An 18,969-nucleotide genomic window follows, 5' to 3' on the forward strand; every position below is an offset into this window, starting at 1 on the left:
TACCACCTTTCACACTCTTGCATCTAGCTGATCTAGAGTGTAATCATTAGTCCAACAGTTGCAAACGACAGTTTCTATTGGTCAAATTCGGGTATGTTTATCCCAGTTTCGGTTTTTCAACAGAATCGACAGAATGAATACACCGCTGATCACACGTACAGTTCACTTTCATAGCCACATTGCATTCCTTTTCGCATCTTTGTGCTTTCCTCCTTTCAACCTTGTTTGTTGACTTAAATGCACAACACATCAGCTGTCTGCAACCAGGCAAAAATAAAACATTCCAAACCACATCATAACCGCTGAACACTACACACAGCCTACATCGTTGTCACCATATTAGCTAAAGTAACATCATAGCTAATATAACTAATGCGTTAGTAATCCCGCAACAATTATGCAGTACAGGCAGCACTCCACAAATTTCTTGTTAACAAACTATAGTTTTGGTAAGTCGGTTAGGACCTCTACTTTTTGCATGACACAAGTAATTTTTTCAACAATTGTTTACAGACAGATTATTTCACTTATAATTCACTGTATCACAATTCCAGTGGGTCAGAATATTACAGTGCCTTGCGAAAGTATTCGGCCGCCTTGAACTTTGCAACCTTTTGCCACATTTCAGGCTTCAAACATAAAGATATACAACTGTATTTTTTTGTGAAGAATCAACAACAAGTGGGACACAATCATGAAGTGGAACGACATTTATTGGATATTTCAAACTTTTTTAACAAATCAAAAACTGAAAAATTGGGCGTGCAAAATTATTCAGCCCCCTTAAGTTAATACTTTGTAGCGCCACCTTTTGCTGCGATTACAGCTGTAAGTCGCTTGGGGTACGTCTCTATCAGTTTTGCACATCAAGAGACTGACATTTTTTCCCAATCCTCCTTGCAAAACAGCTCGAGCTCAGTGAGGTTGGATGGAGAGCATTTGTGAACAGCAGTTTTCAGTTCTTTCCACAGATTCTCAATTGGATTCAGGTCTGGACTTTGACTTGGCCATTCTAACACCTGGATATGTTTATTTTTGAACCATTCCATTGTAGATTTTGCTTTATGTTTTGGATCATTGTCTTGTTGGAAGACAAATCTCCGTCCCAGTCTCAGGTCTTTTGCAGACTCCATCAGGTTTTCTTCCAGAATGGTCCTGTATTTGGCTCCATCCATCTTCCCATCAATTTTAACCATCTTCCCTGTCCCTGCTGAAGAAAAGCAGCCCCAAACCATGATGCTGCCACAACCATGTTTGACAGTGGGGATGGTGTGTTCAGGGTGATGAGCTGTGTTGCTTTTACGCCAAACATAACGTTTTGCATTGTTGCCAAAAAGTTCAATTTTGGTTTCATCTGACCAGAGCACCTTCTTCCACATGTTTGGTGTGTCTCCCAGGTGGCTTGTGGCAAACTTTAAACAACACTTTTTATGGATATCTTTAAGAAATGGCTTTCTTCTTGCCATTCTTCCATAAAGGCCAGATTTGTGCAATATACGACTGATTGTTGTCCTATGGACAGAGTCTCCCACCTCAGCTGTAGATCTCTGCAGTTCATCCAGAGTGATCATGGGCCTCTTGGCTGCATCTCTGATCAGTCTTCTCCTTGTATGAGCTGAAAGTTTAGAGGGACGGCCAGGTCTTGGTAGATTTGCAGTGGTCTGATACTCCTTCCATTTCAATATTATCGCTTGCACAGTGCTCCTTGGGATGTTTAAAGCTTGGGAAATCTTTTTGTATCCAAATCCGGCTTTAAACTTCTTCACAACAGTATCTCGGACCTGCCTGGTGTGTTCCTTGTTCTTCATGATGCTCTCTGCGCTTTTAACGGACCTCTGAGACTATCACAGTGCAGGTGCATTTATACGGAGACTTGATTACACACAGGTGGATTGTATTTATCATCATTAGTCATTTAGGTCAACATTGGATCATTCAGAGATCCTCACTGAACTTCTGGAGAGAGTTTGCTGCACTGAAAGTAAAGGGGCTGAATAATTTTGCACGGCCAATTTTTCAGTTTTTGATTTGTTAAAAAAGTTTGAAATATCCAATAAATGTTGTTCCACTTCATGATTGTGTCCCACTTGTTGTTGATTCTTCACAAAAAAATACAGTTTTATATCTTTGTTTGAAGCCTGAAATGTGGCAAAAGGTCGCAAAGTTCAAGGGGGCCGAATACTTTCGCAAGGCACTGTACATACACTAAGTTGACTGTGCCTTTAAACAGCTTGGAAAATTCCAGAAAATTATGTCATGGCTTTAGAAGCTCCTGACAGGTTAATTGACATCATTTGAGTCAATTGTATTTCAAGGCCTACCTTCAAACTCACTGCCTCGTTTGCTTGACATCATGGGAAAATGAAAAAAAATCAGCCAAGACCTCAGAAAAAACATTGTAAACCTCCACATGTCTGGTTCATCCCTGGGAGCAATTTCCAAACGCCTGAAGGTACCACTTTCATCTGTACAAACAATAGCATGCAAGTATAAACACCATGGGACCATGCAGCCGTCAAACCACTCAGGAAGGAGACGCGTTCTGTCTCCTAGAGATGAACGTACTTTGGTGCGAAAAGTGTAAATCAATCCCAGAACAACAGCAAAGGACCTTGTGGAGATGCTGGAGGAAACAGGTACAAAAGTATCTATATCCACAGTAAAACGAGTCCTAGATCGACATAACCTGAAAGGCCGCTCAGCAAGGAAGATGCCACTGCTCCAAAACCGCCATAAAAAAATCCAGACTACGGTTTGCAACTGCACATGGGGACAAAGATCGTACATTTTCGAGAAATGTCCTCTGGTCTTCTTGTCTGTCCTCTGGTCTGAACAAAAATAGATTTGTTTGGCTATAATGAATATTGTTATGTTTGGAGATAAACAGGGAGGCTTGCAAGCTGAAGAACACCATCCCAACCGTGAAGCACGGGGATGGCAGCATCATGTTGTGGGGGTGCTTTGCTGCAGGAGGGACTGGTGCACTTCCCAAAATAGATGGAATTGAGAGGGAGGAAAAGTATGTGGATATATTGAAGCAACATCTCAAGACATGACAGGAAGTTAAGGCTTGGTTGCAAATGAGTCTTCCAAATGGACACTGACCCCAGGCATACTTCCAAAGTTGTGGCAAATTGCTTAAGGACAACAAATTAAAGGTATTGGATTGGCCATCACAAAGCCTTAAAAAGAACACAAAGAACTTAAAAACCTTGTGCAAGCAAGGAGGCCTACAAACCTGACTCAGTTACAAAAGCTCTGTCAGGAGGAATGGCCCAAAATTCACCCAACTTATTGTGGGAAGCTTGTGGAAGGCTACCTAAAACGTTTGACCCAAGTTAAACAATTTAAAGGCAATGCTACCAAATACTAATTGAGTGTATGTCAACTTCTGACCCACTGGGAATGTGATGAAAGAAATAAAAGCTGAAATAAATCCTTCTCTCTACTATTATTCTGACATTTCACATTCTTAAAATAAAGTGGTGATCCTAACTAATCTAAGACAGAAAATATTTACTTTGATTAAATGTCAGGAATTGTGAAAAACTGAGCTTAAATGTATTTGACTAAGGTGTATGTACATTTTCCCAACTTCAACTGTAGCTGTAGCTTATGCTTTCAGTACTAGATTCATTTTCTGATCCTTTGATTGGGTGGACAACATTTCAGTTCATGCTGCAAGATCTCTGATAGGTTGGAGGAAGTCCTCTGGAAGTTGTCATAATAACTGTGTAAGTCTATGGGGAGTGAGAACCACGAGACTCCTAGGTTCTGTATTGAAGTCAATGTACCCAGAGAAGGATGGAAACTAGCTGTCCTCTGGCTACACCATGGTGCTGTTGAGGCTACTGTAGACATAGTTGAGGATACTGTGCTTTAAATGAATTATTTGCCGACGTGAATATATTTAGTATAGTTTTATATTAAAATGATTACATTTGACATTTTTCACTGTTTATATTTCTCTGAAATTCACTGAGGAGGATGGTATTTCCCTTCCTCCATTGATTGAAACAAAGTGTGTACAGAGAATCAGTCGGTAGAGTTTCAGCAGAGAAAGTTTCCGTTACATCTATATATCAGTTTAAACAGCTAAGAGTATGACATAGAGTAGCTCTGGTCCAGAGCGTTACGTGCAGCTTGAGCCATCAAGGCTCCCACCGCAGGTAAGGCTCTGGACCAGAGCTAAACATGGAGCAGATACAGTGAAGGCAGGTTTGTCATGCAGAGAAATGTTGGGCCTCATTCCCCATCATTCAAAACATTTTACAAGTTTTATATAGTAGTAATAATTGGTTAGAGACTTCATCCATAACTGCAATGATTGATTACTTATTCAATTCTGCGTGTTACAACAATCTTTCCTCTCGATCAGCAGGTGATACATTAGCACAATTCATTATACAGCTAACATCTGTATGTACCTGGTCCATTACTTCAAGCTAATTTAACAGAATGGGCCTTGATCAAAAGTAACACACTATATTGAATAGGGTTTCATTTGTGCCAATGAGGGTTGTCTGAAAGCAGAGGTGTCTTCTGGTCCTAGCTATATATTCCTCATCTGAGCCATCAGCTCATCTAGACTCTGTTCCTTCTCCCCTAACAGGAAAAATGTTTCATGGGCCGTGTCCGAATACCCATTCTACCATTCTAAATAGTAGGCATTTTGAGTATACGAAAATAGAACGTTATACAGTGTGTGAAATTTCAGAATTGTGGTAAGCTTTAAATACCAGGATGTCATACTCATTCAGTTTTTTTATCTAGTAGAATTTGCTGCACTCTATTGAAGAAAGTAAATGTATTTTGCGACCTACATGTTTTTGACAACAGCTGACAATCAGAATGGCGGGATTCAACACAATTGATCATTGGATGACACCTTCGCAGCATGGATGAGCATAGTATGTTGATATTAGTTGCGTACTGCATTAGTTTATACTAAGCAGCGCATTCTAAATGGTATGCAGTTTAACTGAGTAGTAGAAAAGCCAGATTTCGGACAAGGCCATTGTTACTTGAAACTACTTAAGATCTGCCAATTAATTTCCCCGACTCGTAGAGTCGAGAGTGGTGAGTCACACTTTAAATCAGAGGACGGCTCAATGTAACGGCTGAAACAGATTGAATGGAATGGTTTCCATATGTTTGATACACTTTCGTTCAATCCATTTCATTCCAGCCATTACTATGAGCTGTCCTCCCCTCACCAGCCTCCACTGATACATGGGGACTTGGCTTTTCTGTGCTCACCGTACAGATACTACAGTATTCTTAAAAGGTGTATTTGGTACTGACCTTCTCAGGGATGGAGTAGGCCACGGTGATATCCTCTGGGAGGTCAGGGACAGGGCCTGAGGCTCCCATGAGCTCCTCATCAGTCACCTCTGAAACCAGCTCAGAACCTGAAAGAGCAACAACATACAGTGCATTCGGAAAGTATTCAGATCCCTTGACTTGTTCCACATTTTGTTACGTTTCAGCCTTATTCTAAAATGGATTACATTTATTTGTCCTCATCAATCTACATACCATACCCCATAATGACAAAGCGAAAACAGGTTTTTAGAATTGTTTACAAATGTATTAAGATAAAAAACAGATGAACCTTATTTACATAACTATTCAGACGCTTTGCTATGAGACTCGAAATTGAACTCCGATGCATCCTTTTTCCATTGGTCATCCTTGAGATGTTTCTACAACTTGATTGGAGTCCACCTGTGGTAAATTCAATTGATTGGACATGATTTGGAAAGGAACAAACCTGTCCATATAAGGTCCCACAGTTGACAGTGCACGTCAGAGCAAAACCCAAGCCATGGGGTCAAAGGAATTGTCTGTAGAGCTCCATGACAGGATTGTGTTGAGACACAGATCTGGGGAACGGTACCAAAAAATGTCTGCAGCATTGAAGGTCCCCAATAACACAGTGCCCTCCATCATTCTTTAATGGAAGACGTTTGGAACCACCAAGACTCTTCCTAGAGCTGGCCGCCTGGCCAAACTGAGCAATCGGGGGAGAAGGGCCTTGGTCAGGGAGGTGAACAAGAACCCGATGGGTGAACCTTCCAGAAGAACAACTCTGCAACACTCCACCAATCAGGCCTTTAAGGTAGAGTGGCCAGACAGAAGCCACTCCTCAGTTAAAGGCACATGAAAGCCAGCTTGGATTTTGGCTAAAGGCACCCAAAGACTCTCAGACCATGAGAAACAAGATTCTCTGGTCTGGTGAAACCAAGATTGAACTCTTTAGCCTGAATGGCAAGCGTCACGTCTGGCACCATCCCTACGGTGAAGCATGGTGGTGGCTGCATCATGCCGTGGGGATGTTTTTCGGCAGCAGGGACTGGGAGAGTAGTCAGCATGGAGGGAAAGAAAGGAGCAAAACTGTCTATCCTATCGATCCTCGACTTCGGCGATGTCATTTACAAAATAGCCTCCAACACTCTACTCAGAAAACTGAATGCAGTGCCATCCGTTGTGTCACCAAAGCCCCATATACCACCCACCACTGCGACCTGTATGCTCTCGTCGACTGGCCCTCGCTACTCCAGGTCATCTATAAGTCTTTGCTAGGTAAAGCTCCGCCTTATCTCAGCTCACTGGTCACCATAACACCCACTTGTAGCATGCGCTCCAGCAGGTATATCTCACTGGGCATCCCCAAAGCCAACACCTACTTTGAACGCCTTTCCTTCCAGTTCTCTGCATGTAGATTTTTCTATTCTGTTATTGACTGTACTTTTGTTTATTCCATGTGTAATTCTGTGCTGTTGTTTTTTATCGCACTGCTTTGCTTTATCTTGGCCAGGTCGCAGTTGTAAATGAGATCTTGTTCTCAACTGGTCTACCTGGTTAAATAAAGGTGAAAAAAAATGAACTGATCAAAGTACAAAGAGAACCTTGATGAAAACCTGCTCCAGAGCACTCAGGACCTCAGACTGGGGTGAAGGTTCACCATCCAACAGGACAACAACCCTAAGAACACAAGCAAGACAACACAGGAGTGGCTTTGGGACAAGTCTCTGAATGTCCTTGAGCGACCCAGCCAGAGCCCAGACTTGAATCTGATCAAACATCTCTGGAGAGTCCTGAAAATAGCTGTTCAGCGACGCTCCCCATCCAACCTGACAGAGCTTGAGAGGACTGGGGGGAACTCCCCAAATACAGGTGTGCCAAGCTTGTAGCTTCATACCCAAGAAGAGTCGAGGCTGTAATCACTGCCAAAGGTGCTTCAACAAATTACTGAGTAAAGGGTCTGAATACTTATGTAAATGTAACATTTCATTTTTTTATTTTTTATAAATTTTCAAAAATATCTACAAACCTGTTTTTGCTTTGTCATTATGGTGTATTGTCTGTCGATTGTTGAGGGGAAAATACTATTTAATCTACTCTACCGGTCAAAAGTTCTGGAACACCTACTCATTCAAGGGTTTTTCTTTATTTTAACTATTTATTACATTGTAGAATAATAGTGAAGATGTCAAAACTATGAAATAACACAAATGGAATCATGTAGTAAGCAAAAAAGTGTTAAAGAAATCAAAATATATTTTATTTTTGAGATTCTTCAAATAACCACCCTTTACCTTGATGACAGCCTTGCACACTCTTGGCATTCTCTCAACCAGCTCTACCTGCAATGCTTTTCCAACAGTCTTGAAGGAGTTCCCACATATGCTGAGCACTTGTTGGCTGCTTTTCCTTCACTCTGCGGTCCGACTCATCCCAAACCATCTCAGTTTGGTTGATGTCGGGGGACTGTGGAGGCCAGGACATCTGATGCAGCACTCCATCACTCGTCTTCTTCGTAAAATAGCCGTTACACAGCCTGGAGGTGTGTTAGGTCATTGTCCTGTTGAAAAACAAATGATAGTCCCACTAAGCCCAACCCAGATGGGATGGCGTATCACTGCAGAATGCTGTGGTAGCCATGCTGGTTAAGTGTGCCTTCAATTCTAAATAAATTACAGACAGTGTCACCAACAAAACACCACCACACCATAATACTTCCTCCTCTATGCTTTAAGATGGGAAATACACATGCGGAGATCATCGGTTTACCCACACCGCGTCTCACAAAGACACGGCAGTTGGAACCAAAAATCTCCAATTTGGACTCCAGACCAAAGGACAAGTTTGCACCGATCTGATGTCCATAGCTCGTGTTTCTTGGACCAAGCAAGTCTCTTCTTCTTATTGATGTCCTTTAGTAGTGGGTTCTTTGCAGCAATTCGATCAGTCTCCTATGAACAATGATGTAGAGATGCGTCTGTTACTTGAACTCTGTGAAGCATTTATTTGGGATGCAATTTCTGAGGCTGGTAACTCTAATGAACTTATCCTCTGTAGCAGAGGTAACTCTGGGTCTCCCATTCCTCTGGCGGTCCTCATGAGAGCCAGTTTCATCATAGCGCTTGATGGTTTTTGCGACTTCACTTGAAGTAACTTACAAAGTTCTTGACATTTTTTCCTTATTGACATTTCTTAAAGTAATGATGGACTGTCGTTTCTCTTTGCTTATTTGAGCTGTTCTTATCATAGTATGGACTTGGTATTTTACCAAATAGGCCTATCTTCTGTATACCCCCCTTCCATTGTCACAACACAACTGATTGGCTCAAACGCATTAAGAAGGAAAGCCTTTCCACAAATTAACTTTTAACAAGGCACACCTGTTAATTGAAATGTATTCCAGGTGACTACCTCATGAAGCTGGTTGAGGGAATGCCAAGCTGGTCGAGGGAATGCAAAGCTGTCATCAAGGCAAAGGGTGGCTATTTAGAGAATCTCAAAAATTAAATATATTTAGATTTGTTTACCGCTTTTTTGCTTACTACATGGTTCCATATGTGTTATTACATGGTTTTGATGTCTTCACCATTATTCTACAATGTAGAAAATCGTAAAAATAAAGAAAAACCCTTGAAGGAGTAGATGTTCTAAAACTTTTGACCAGTAGTGTATTTTAGAATGAGGCTGTAATGTAACAAAATGTGGAAAAAGTCAAAGGGTCTGAATACTCTCCGAATGCACTATACATGGGTATTTCTGGGTATGTGTGAATTACATGATCTCTCATACAGAGACGGACAGCATACACACAGAGTATTTACTTTTCAAATCAAATTGTATTTGTCACACACTTCGCAGACAACAGGCGTAGACTAACAGTGAATGCCTTTCCATAGTATATGTATATATCCCCCCCCCCCCCCCCCCCCCCCCCAATTTCATGGTATCCAATTGGTAGTTGCAGTCTTGTCTCATCGCTGCAAGGAGACCTGGTCAAGAAAGCAGCATACAGTCAAGTGCATAAAGTTACATGTTTTTTGTCTGGTATTTACTAAGAGCGTATTTATGGTGACAATGAATACTTCCTGGAAGTTTCGTCAAAATAATAGGTAACCTGGTACTAAATGGTGTTCGAAATGAATTCAAAGGAACATAAGTAATTACCAGGAAGTGGACTGTTGAAGGTCGACTGACCTAAAGCTACCATTAAAATACATTTGCATCTGAATGGAAATGTGCAGAGACTTTTCCCTGTTTCTCCAGTTTTGCATTTTGCCTCCAGCACCATCGCTAATCGGTTTTGTGTGTACGGTAGATTCTGCCTATTATCCCCAGGTAGTGAACCGTAAAATAACATGAAATCCATTTATTTTTCATTAATTTGAAATGTAATTAATTAATTCAACCAAAGCCCAATATTAGTAATAACCTGAAAAGGTATTTACAAAATGACTACAAAAGACTCAAAACAATAGCAGCTTTGCTGTGCCCCCGCACATTGACTCTGAACCGGTACCCCCTGTACGTAGCCCGGCTATTGTTATTTTCTGCTGCTCTTTAATAATTTGTTATTCTTATCTCTTATTATTATTTTTTTTTGGGGGGGGGGTATTTTCTTAAAACTGCATTGTTCGTTAAGGGCTTGTAAGTAAGTATTTCACTGTAAGGTGATACCTGTGATACCTGTTGTATTCGGTGCATGTGACAAATAACATTTTATTTGATTACAGAATGGTAGAGAGATTGATACACTGACTTTACTTCCTGAACGTTTGTGACATTATTGACATTCACTGAGTTATACTACTCTGCTCTTTACTCAAAAGTCCTCATTTAGCACTCGTAGTACTGTGTGTTTTACATGGCATCACACAACATCACCTGCTGCAAGTCATTGTAAAATAATGCTTTACTTCGAAATGCTGTCAATTATGTCAGTCATTGTAAACTTCTGTATTTAGTCGAACCTCACCAAAAGCATTCAGGTAGTTTATCATGCTGTATCAAAGACAACAGAAAGTGACTGTAAAAGGTCTCGGCACTAGTCTATGTGCTGGATCGGTGTTATCAGAGCTTAAACTAAAGTGTTGTTGGTACAAATGTAATTCATGTCATCAGGAATAATGAAAGTGAGCTGTATGAAAAGATGAAGTTGGGCATTCAAAGTGATTGCACTAAGGGAAAAAACGAGGAAAAAACAGATGCAAGCAAAGTGTCACCGAAGAAAAGAAAGGTACAAAAAACCAAGTGATCATGGACTGCATGCTTTCTTGGATGCTTTTTCAGCTGTCTGGACAATCAATTGTAGATAAAAAGGTGTAGGATACTGCAGATCAAAAGGGGAAATTATAGCAAATGATGACCATTTTTATTCAGAAGAAAATGAACAAAACAGAAATACATATCAGATGTTTAAAATGCTGAAGTCTATGTTATAATCACTGAGATGTAAGTCTGTATATATTGTACCACCTGTACATTAAAAAGTATATTGTGTTTCTATCAGCCACACGTGCATGTGTTATTTTTCTACTCAAAGGGCCGGTGTTGTGCCGAAAAGCTCCCCCCTGCCAGAATCCCCCTTGCGTAAACGCTCAAGCACTCAATTCTTCATTGCTGTGAATTGCTTGTGTCGTGTCTTTACTATCATTAAATGAAGTTTTATCAAAGATTTTCTGTAATTAGTTATTACGCGATCAAACTGATTAATCATGTAACTGTAATTAACTAGGAAGTCGGGGCACCAAGGAAAATATTCAGATAACAAAGTATAATTTCCTAAAATAACTTTTCAGATATTTTATCTGATCAATTAGTCTTCGAATTCATGAATTAGTTATTTTACCTCACGTTAGTCTCATTCTAAACGTCATAAATTGTTGGCTATCTGCACGAACCCAGTCTTCACTATGAGTCATCCATACATCAATTGTCTTAAATAATTTATTACTAACTAAGTAATTCATAGAAATGCATAAACAAACAGTAAATATGGTTACAGGAAATGATAGGAGAATGTGCCCTAGTGGGCTAAACCGGCATCGCGGCTTGTTAGACAAAAGGGAAGTGGGGGTTGACTAAGAAGTCACTACAGAGTTAATAATTATAACAATTGAAATGCTAATCCTTTACACATGAACTCTCACTCATTCGGGAACAATTGCAATCAATATATATATTTTTGCTCAGTGTGTCGTCTTGATCGCTGTTGAAAAGTTTGTTTCCTTTGTAGAATTGCCCGTCTCTCCCTCTCTGTCGTGGTTATAGTGGTTAGTTCAGAGTGCCATTCATTCATGTTGTTGTAGAATGGTTGTTTCGGCGGTTGTCGTTCTTCACATTCAATGATACCGAATTCCTAGCTGCAGACTAGAAATTAATATCAAAGACTTGTTCTTATTCTGTTGGTATCGATAGTCTAAGAGTTTAACCACGTGGTATGGTTAAAAGATTCAGCAATGGTCTGCAACCTTCATCCTCCCGTGATTGAGAGAAACATGGTCCACTTGAGGAATTCTCAAGATTGCAATTCTGAATAAAACTCCAGAAAAGGGGCTGTCCCAGGAGGCCTGACCCTAACTGGGCTCATGGGCGGTCCTCTGATTTAGTTCAACTCAAAAGGGAAATGGAGTTTCCTTCATTAAACAGTCCAAAATCACATTACACAATTTTACAAACAGGATCATACTCACTCATTCATCTTATACAACAATTAGATGTAAACCTCATATCTGAGGCTATTATATAAACAGCGTTATGGTAATGTGGCCACACCGTCTCCCATGAGCTTCCCCAAGTTGTAACAAATGGACCAGTTCGTAGCTGGATTCTTCACTGATCTTTTATACCTTCTCCGGAACATGAAATTTGTTCGGACCTCAAGTTCCCTGAGGTGGAAGAAATTCCTTTTGTTCCCTATGAAAATTCACTCTGTCTCTTATACTGTGTGGCCATGAGGCAGGGTCTTCTCCTCAGGAATTTACGACCTCTCTCTGTCCATAGCAGTCTGGTTGAAGGAGGCAAGAGGGAGGCAGGGAGAAGAGGATGCTGTACCCAAAGAGGCCAACGTCATGACACTTGAAGGCACTCAATTCATCATTGCTGCGACTTGCTTGCTTGCTAGTTGAGATTTCTGATCGCGTTAGGCTGCGTTTCATTTTATTTTTTATGTCGGTTTGAATGCGGGGGAAACAATAGTAATGTCAGCAGATTTCAGTTTGGCTATTTGCTTCAAGTGTATTCATCTATAAATCTTTGTCAAACTTTGTCATCTCTCCCATGTCTTATTCGACTAGTAGTTGTTTTGAAATGTTTATTGCTTGCCTACGTTTTACTCCCTCCTGTTTAATTTACCACACATACATGAATTATTAATTGTGGTTGCCTATCCTGACGTGAAGTTTGTTCTATTGAAAGTATTTGACTCTGATGTGGGCAACAGAAAGTATTTGACTCTAGCCATAAAGGAAATCCCCCCTTTCTATATTGGGACTGCAAGGCCTCGAACACTTCAGAATAATTTTGGTATCTCATGTTGACCAGTAGTGTATGCCACAGAAAGTATTTGACTCTAGCCACAAAATTAAGGAAATTAAGAATTAAATATTTAAAAATATATATATTTCACCTTTATTTAACCAGGTAGGCTAGTTGAGAACAAGTTCTCATTTGCAACTGCGACCTGGCCAAGATAAAGCAAAGCAATTCGACACATACAACATCACAGATTTACACATGGAATAAACAAACACAATCAACAATACAGTAGTGTATATTTAATTAGTAGTATATACAGTGCCTTGCGAAAGTATTCGGCCCCCTTGAACTTTGCGACCTTTTGCCACATTTCAGGCTTCAAACCATAAAGATATAAAACTGTGTTTTTTTGTGAAGAATCAACAACAAGTGGGACACAATCATGAAGTGGAATGACATTTATTGGATATTTCAAACTTTTTTAACAAATCAAAAACTGAAAAATTGGGCGTGCAAAATTATTCAGCCCCCTTAAGTTAATACTTTGTAGCAACACCTTTTGCTGTGATTACAGCTGTAAGTCGCTTGGGGTATGTCTCTATCAGTTTTGCACATCGAGAGACTGACATTTTTTCCCCTTCCTCCTTGCAAAACAGCTCGAGCTCAGTGAGGTTGGATGGAGAGCATTTGTGAACAGCAGTTTTCAGTTCTTTCCACAGATTCTCGATTGGATTCAGGTCTGGACTTTGACTTGGCCATTCTAACACCTGGATATGTTTATTTTTGAACCATTCCATTGTAGATTTTGCTTTATGTTTTGGATCATTGTCTTGTTGGAAGACAAATCTCCGTCCCAGTCTCAGGTCTTTTGCAGACTCCATCAGGTTTTCTTCCAGAATGGTCCTGTATTTGGCTCCATCCATCTTCCCATCAATTTTAACCATCTTCCCTGTCCCTGCTGAAGAAAAGCAGGCCCAAACCATGATGCTGCCACCACCATGTTTGACAGTGGGGATGGTGTGTTCAGCTGTGTTGCTTTTACGCCAAACATAACGTTTTGCATTGTTGCCAAAAAGTTCAATTTTGGTTTCATCTGACCAGAGCACCTTCTTCCACATGTTTGGTGTGTCTCCCAGGTGGCTTGTGGCAAACTTTAAACAACACTTTTTATGGATATCTTTAAGAAATTGCTTTCTTCTTGCCACTCTTCCATAAAGGCCAGATTTGTGCAATATACGACTGATTGTTGTCCTATGGACAGAGTCTCCCACCTCAGCTGTAGATCTCTGCAGTTCATCCAGAGTGATCATGGGCCTCTTGGCTGCATCTCTGATCAGTCTTCTCCTTGTATGAGCTGAAAGTTTAGAGGGACGGCCAGGTCTTGGTAGATTTGCAGTGGTCTGATACTCCTTCCATTTCAATATTATCGCTTGCACAGTGCTCCTTGGGATGTTTAAAGCTTGGGAAATATTTTTGTATCCAAATCCGGCTTTAAACTTCTTCACAACAGTATCTCGGACCTGCCTGGTGTGTTTCTTGTTCTTCATGATGCTCTCTGCGCTTTTGACGGACCTCTGAGACTATCACAGTGCAGGTGCATTTATACGGAGACTTGATTACACACAGGTGGATTGTATTTATCATCATTAGTCATTTAGGTCAACATTGGATCATTCAGAGATCCTCACTGAACTTCTGGAGAGAGTTTGCTGCACTGAAAGTAAAGGGGCTGAATAATTTTGCAAGCCCAATTTTTCAGTTTTTGATTTGTTAAAAAAGTTTGAAATATCCAATAAATGTCGTTCCACTTGATGATTGTGTCCCACTTGTTGTTGATTCTTCACAAAAAAATACAGTTTTATATATTTATGTTTGAAGCCTGAAATGTGGCAAAAGGTCGCAAAGTTCAAGGGGGCCGAATACTTTCGCAAGGCACTGTAGGTAATTGCTTGTTCACTTCTAAAGGCACACTTTTAGGAGTACGAATTTCTATAAGCAGTAATATTTCTCGAGGCAGTATTATCCTCTTTGTCTGAAAATGAAATAATTGTCATTCAAGAAAATGTAGTCATGCCGAAATCCCCCCATCCCCCTTCTAATTTCCTTAATTTTGTGGCTGGCAAGGGAAGCACAACACAAGTTTCCCCGGACACATTAAGCCTTGTCCTAGACTAGAAAGAATACTTCATGTAGATTCTGTGTCCGGGAAACCAACCCATATCCTGAATGGAAACCCGCCCATTGTCCTAAATGAAATCAAGAAATGTCCGTAGACATACATACTGCAAACATGTTTATTATGACACTTGGATTAAAAGCAAAACATGACATGACATAATCCAATTAAAATATACAATCTACTTCAAATAGGAATGGATTCCTGAGTAACTGAAGATGTACCACAGGCCTCATCTCTACTCTGCACTCCGCCGTCCAAAGTCTACCCATCCTTGGTAGTCCCGGTCCGGACACTCGTTCATCATCTCTGCGAACAATACAAACCTACATGAACCAAACAGAAAAGTTAATTGGGAATTTAAAGTGCTCAAGCGAACAACGATGCACTTCAAATGTGCCACAGTAGATGTTGGCATCTCTCTTTCTCTCTCACACATGCACTTGACTCGACACCACCACTTACCTGAGATGGCCTGCATGATTTGCTTGGACATGAACTCGCGCTGGTCCTCCGACAGGTGCGACATCCTCTCCATCCGTGCCATGCTCGTTTGAGGGTCTTGCTCCCGCTTAGCGATGTTCTCCGCAGCATTCCTCACTGCCTCCCTCCTGGCCAGTAGCTGTGGCAGTATCCCACCCTGTTTGGTGTTGCCATCCGACTTGGATACGGGTGATGTCAAACCAACCCCTACTAGCGCTGCCATGAGGACGCACACCAACAATCCACTCATTGCCATGCCTGGACGCAGAAGAAGAGTTTTCTTACAATATAGCTTTAGATTATTAGAAGTAGGGAATGCAAAAAGCTATTTTTTTGTGTGAAAATGACAGTGGCAATTACCTTAAAAGAGAGGTGATCGTACGTAACAGTCTGTACTAAACGAAGTCAGCAAGTGCGAATGATATTGCCAGCTCTCTATGTCAGGTCTTTTATAGACAAAGGTCTATGTAGCCAATATGGTAAAAGAGCAATATCTGATAACAATGTCCAAGATGGAACCCTTGATTGATTGAAAAAGACGATGGAAACTCCATGCGTAATGGATGCTCAGTGCCAGAATGGGGCGCATCAATATTCTAATCGTTCGCCTGGAAATGAGAGACAATAAAGTATAACTCAGACATTCAATAGTGGTTGTTGTTACAGAAGTCTACAACCCTGTCATAACACCTGTATCCAAGGCCAAGGACCACCAACTGTAACTTCCACTTGCATTGACATGCAATAAAACCCATAGATCAACCATTAGAAAGGCCATAGAAAAAAGTTGCAAGTGGTGCATCACTTAGAAACACATTTGAAACACAAAGGCACCATATCATTACTGTTGTTCTTAATATAGACCTAGTTATACAACTATTATGACAGCGATATCGTTATGGCGTAACCTAAACGACGGATGAGGAAGGGTTTTAAGTGGACAGTGTGTGATGACGTACATCCAACACTCTTATCTGGATTAAAGAGGGCATCATTGACTGGAACCAACATTAGAGTTGTTTACCTATAGATTTTCTAAATAGTCAAGGAAATATATTCTGTGTATAGGATAGTCTTTAAAAGCAATAAAAACATTTTAATTCAATTCGTACGGACATGATATCCATTTAGAATGTTGCAAATGAAGCTTGTTAATATATATATGTTTTTTTAAACACTGGAATTGTTGTCAGGATACCACAGCCAAAGTACTATGCTGTTATGGAAATAGGAAACAAGATATAATGGTTTAACATGGACCTGATGTCTCTTTACATTGTGCACTTCACAAGAATGTAAAGTATCAACTAATGTATATAGAAAAACTGGAAGCCAGTCTGTCAGTTTCTGGCACTCCAAAGGATGATAAGAATGTATAGGAGGCTCTTTCTTATGAAGACTGGAGGTGTGTGTGTGGTAACTGGGGTAATTAAGGTATGTTTGAGATGTTGTTCATTCAGTTTTGAGATGTGGGTGTGGAAGAGAGTGTTATGGAGAAACTGATCATTAAAGGGAAATGTAAAGGATAATTACATTTAAAAAAGCACAAAGATTGTTGATGATCCTAGATTAGAAATAAACTGATTTTGTTAGGGTCCTTCCATCTCCAGCCCTCTAAATTGTGCTGTGTTCCTCTTTTTTACTGCTGTAACTTCCAGTAAAGGAGATATACCACTCCCCTCCAAACTTTCTTTATCATAATATCACAGACACACAGGCTTTCCAGCTTACATTTGGAAGGAATTGAACGTAGGCCAAAGACAGAGGACTCACCCTTTCGCTTTTGTTACCGTCTTACGCTAATCGAGGCACAACATAAATAGCTCTACCTGTGATAATAGAACCAAAGAAAACAGTAGAAATAGCAGAAGGCCTGCCAAGTGATTAGGCACGCGATGGTGTCTTGGTTTCCCAGACATTACTTGGATATACCTTTTGACACACGGTGCCAAAGAATAATCAAGTCAAACACTCCCTTTTAACCTTTAGGGTCACCAGAGAATACATAGAGGCCATGAAGTTGTGTTTGTTTAATATACAGTTTATTGGCTGAATGAGGGGGCTTTGGGGTTTCAATAGGTGGTGGTTTGAGGATAGTGACAGTGAAGTCTTGATGGGGATGAGCTTACCTAGCGAGGCATGAGGATCATTCACCACGTCGTCTTGTGGGTTCACCGTGTATGAACGATTTGACCTTTTGAGAGGTAAAAAATGTCAAATGTCAGTATTCACACCCACTGACTTTTTACACATTTTGCATCACATCCTGGATTTAAAATTGCTACAATTAAAATGTTGTGTCACTGGCCTACACAAAATACCCCATAATGTGAAAGTGGAATTATGTTTTTATTCAGTGAAAAGCTGAAATGTCTTGAGTCAATAGGTATTCAGGTCCTTTGTTATGTCAAGCCTAAATAAGTCCAGGAGTAAATAATTGCTTAACAAGTCACATAATAAGTTGCATGGACTCACCCTGTATACAATAATAGGCTTCAATATCATTTTTGAATGACTACCTCATCTCTGTACCAGACACATACAATTATCTGTAAGGTCCCTCTGTCAAGCAGTGAATTTCAAACACAGATTCAGCCACGGAGACCAGGGAGTTTTCCAATGCCTCGCATAGAGGGGCACCTATTGGTAGATGGGTACATTTTAAAAAAAGCAGACATTGAGTGTCCCTTTGAGCATGGTGAAGCTATTAATTATACTTTGGATGGTGTATCAATACACCCAGACACTACAAAGATACAGACATCCTTTCTAACTCAGTTGCCAGGAGAGGAAGGAATCTATGCAGGGATTTAACCATGAGGCCAGTGGTGACTTAAAAACAGTTACAGAGCTTAATTGTAGCAATAGCAGAAAAGTGAGGATGGATCAACAACATTGTAGTTACTCCACAACATTATCCTAAATGACAGAGTGAAAAGAAGGAACCCTGTACATAATAAAAGTATTCCAAAACATGCATCCTGTTTGCAATAAGGCACTAACATAAAACTTCAAAAAATGTGTCAAAGAAATTGTCCTAAAAACAAAGCATTATGTTTGGGGCAAATCCAACACATGACTGATTACCACTCTTCATATTTTAAAACATGGTGGTGGCTGCATCATGTTATGGGTATGCTTGTTATCGGCAAGGACTCTGTTGTTTTAGGATAAAAAAGAAACTGAATAGAGCTAAGCACAGGCAAAATCCTAGAGTAAAAGCTTGTTCTGTCTGCTTTCCAACAGACACTGGGAGACAAATTTGCCTTACAGCAGGACAATAACCTAACACGGAACCAAACCGGCTGGCTGCGCGCGTGCGCCATCGTGCATAAATGTATTTTGTCCCCCCACACCAAATGCGATCATGACACGCAGGTTAAAATATTAAAACAAACTCTGAACCAATTATATTAATTTGGGGACAGGTCGAAAAACATTAAACATTTATGGCAATTTAGCTAGCTAGCTTGCACTTGCTAGCTAATTTGTCCTATTTAGCTAGCTTGCTGTTGCTGGCTAATTTGTCC

General features: G+C 40.3%; 1 protein-coding gene across 3 annotated transcripts; it reads right to left on the minus strand.

Moving 5' to 3' along the window:
• Positions 1-15,060: 15,060 nt before the first annotated feature.
• LOC110495156 (cholecystokinin-like) lies at positions 15,061-17,629 on the minus strand. 3 transcript variants are annotated; one of them, XM_036949613.1, is made up of 3 exons: positions 17,569-17,629; positions 15,422-15,697; positions 15,061-15,265 (listed from the first exon to the last, which is right to left on the minus strand). In XM_036949613.1, exons 2-3 carry the CDS (start codon positions 15,693-15,695, stop codon positions 15,195-15,197), a joined length of 345 nt encoding a protein of 114 aa, XP_036805508.1. In that variant the 5' UTR covers positions 15,696-15,697; positions 17,569-17,629; the 3' UTR covers positions 15,061-15,194. The 3 variants fall into 3 exon arrangements, with proteins under 3 accessions (XP_036805508.1, XP_021426160.1, XP_021426161.1); XM_021570485.2 differs by lacking the exon at positions 17,569-17,629 and adding an exon at positions 15,800-15,915; XM_021570486.2 differs by lacking the exon at positions 17,569-17,629 and adding an exon at positions 15,800-15,915 and having other exon boundaries at positions 15,061-15,282.
• Positions 17,630-18,969: the final 1,340 nt, after the last annotated feature.

The sequence above is a fragment of the Oncorhynchus mykiss genome, chromosome 17 (assembly GCF_013265735.2).
Source record: "Oncorhynchus mykiss isolate Arlee chromosome 17, USDA_OmykA_1.1, whole genome shotgun sequence".
Lineage (NCBI taxonomy): Eukaryota > Metazoa > Chordata > Actinopteri > Salmoniformes > Salmonidae > Oncorhynchus > Oncorhynchus mykiss.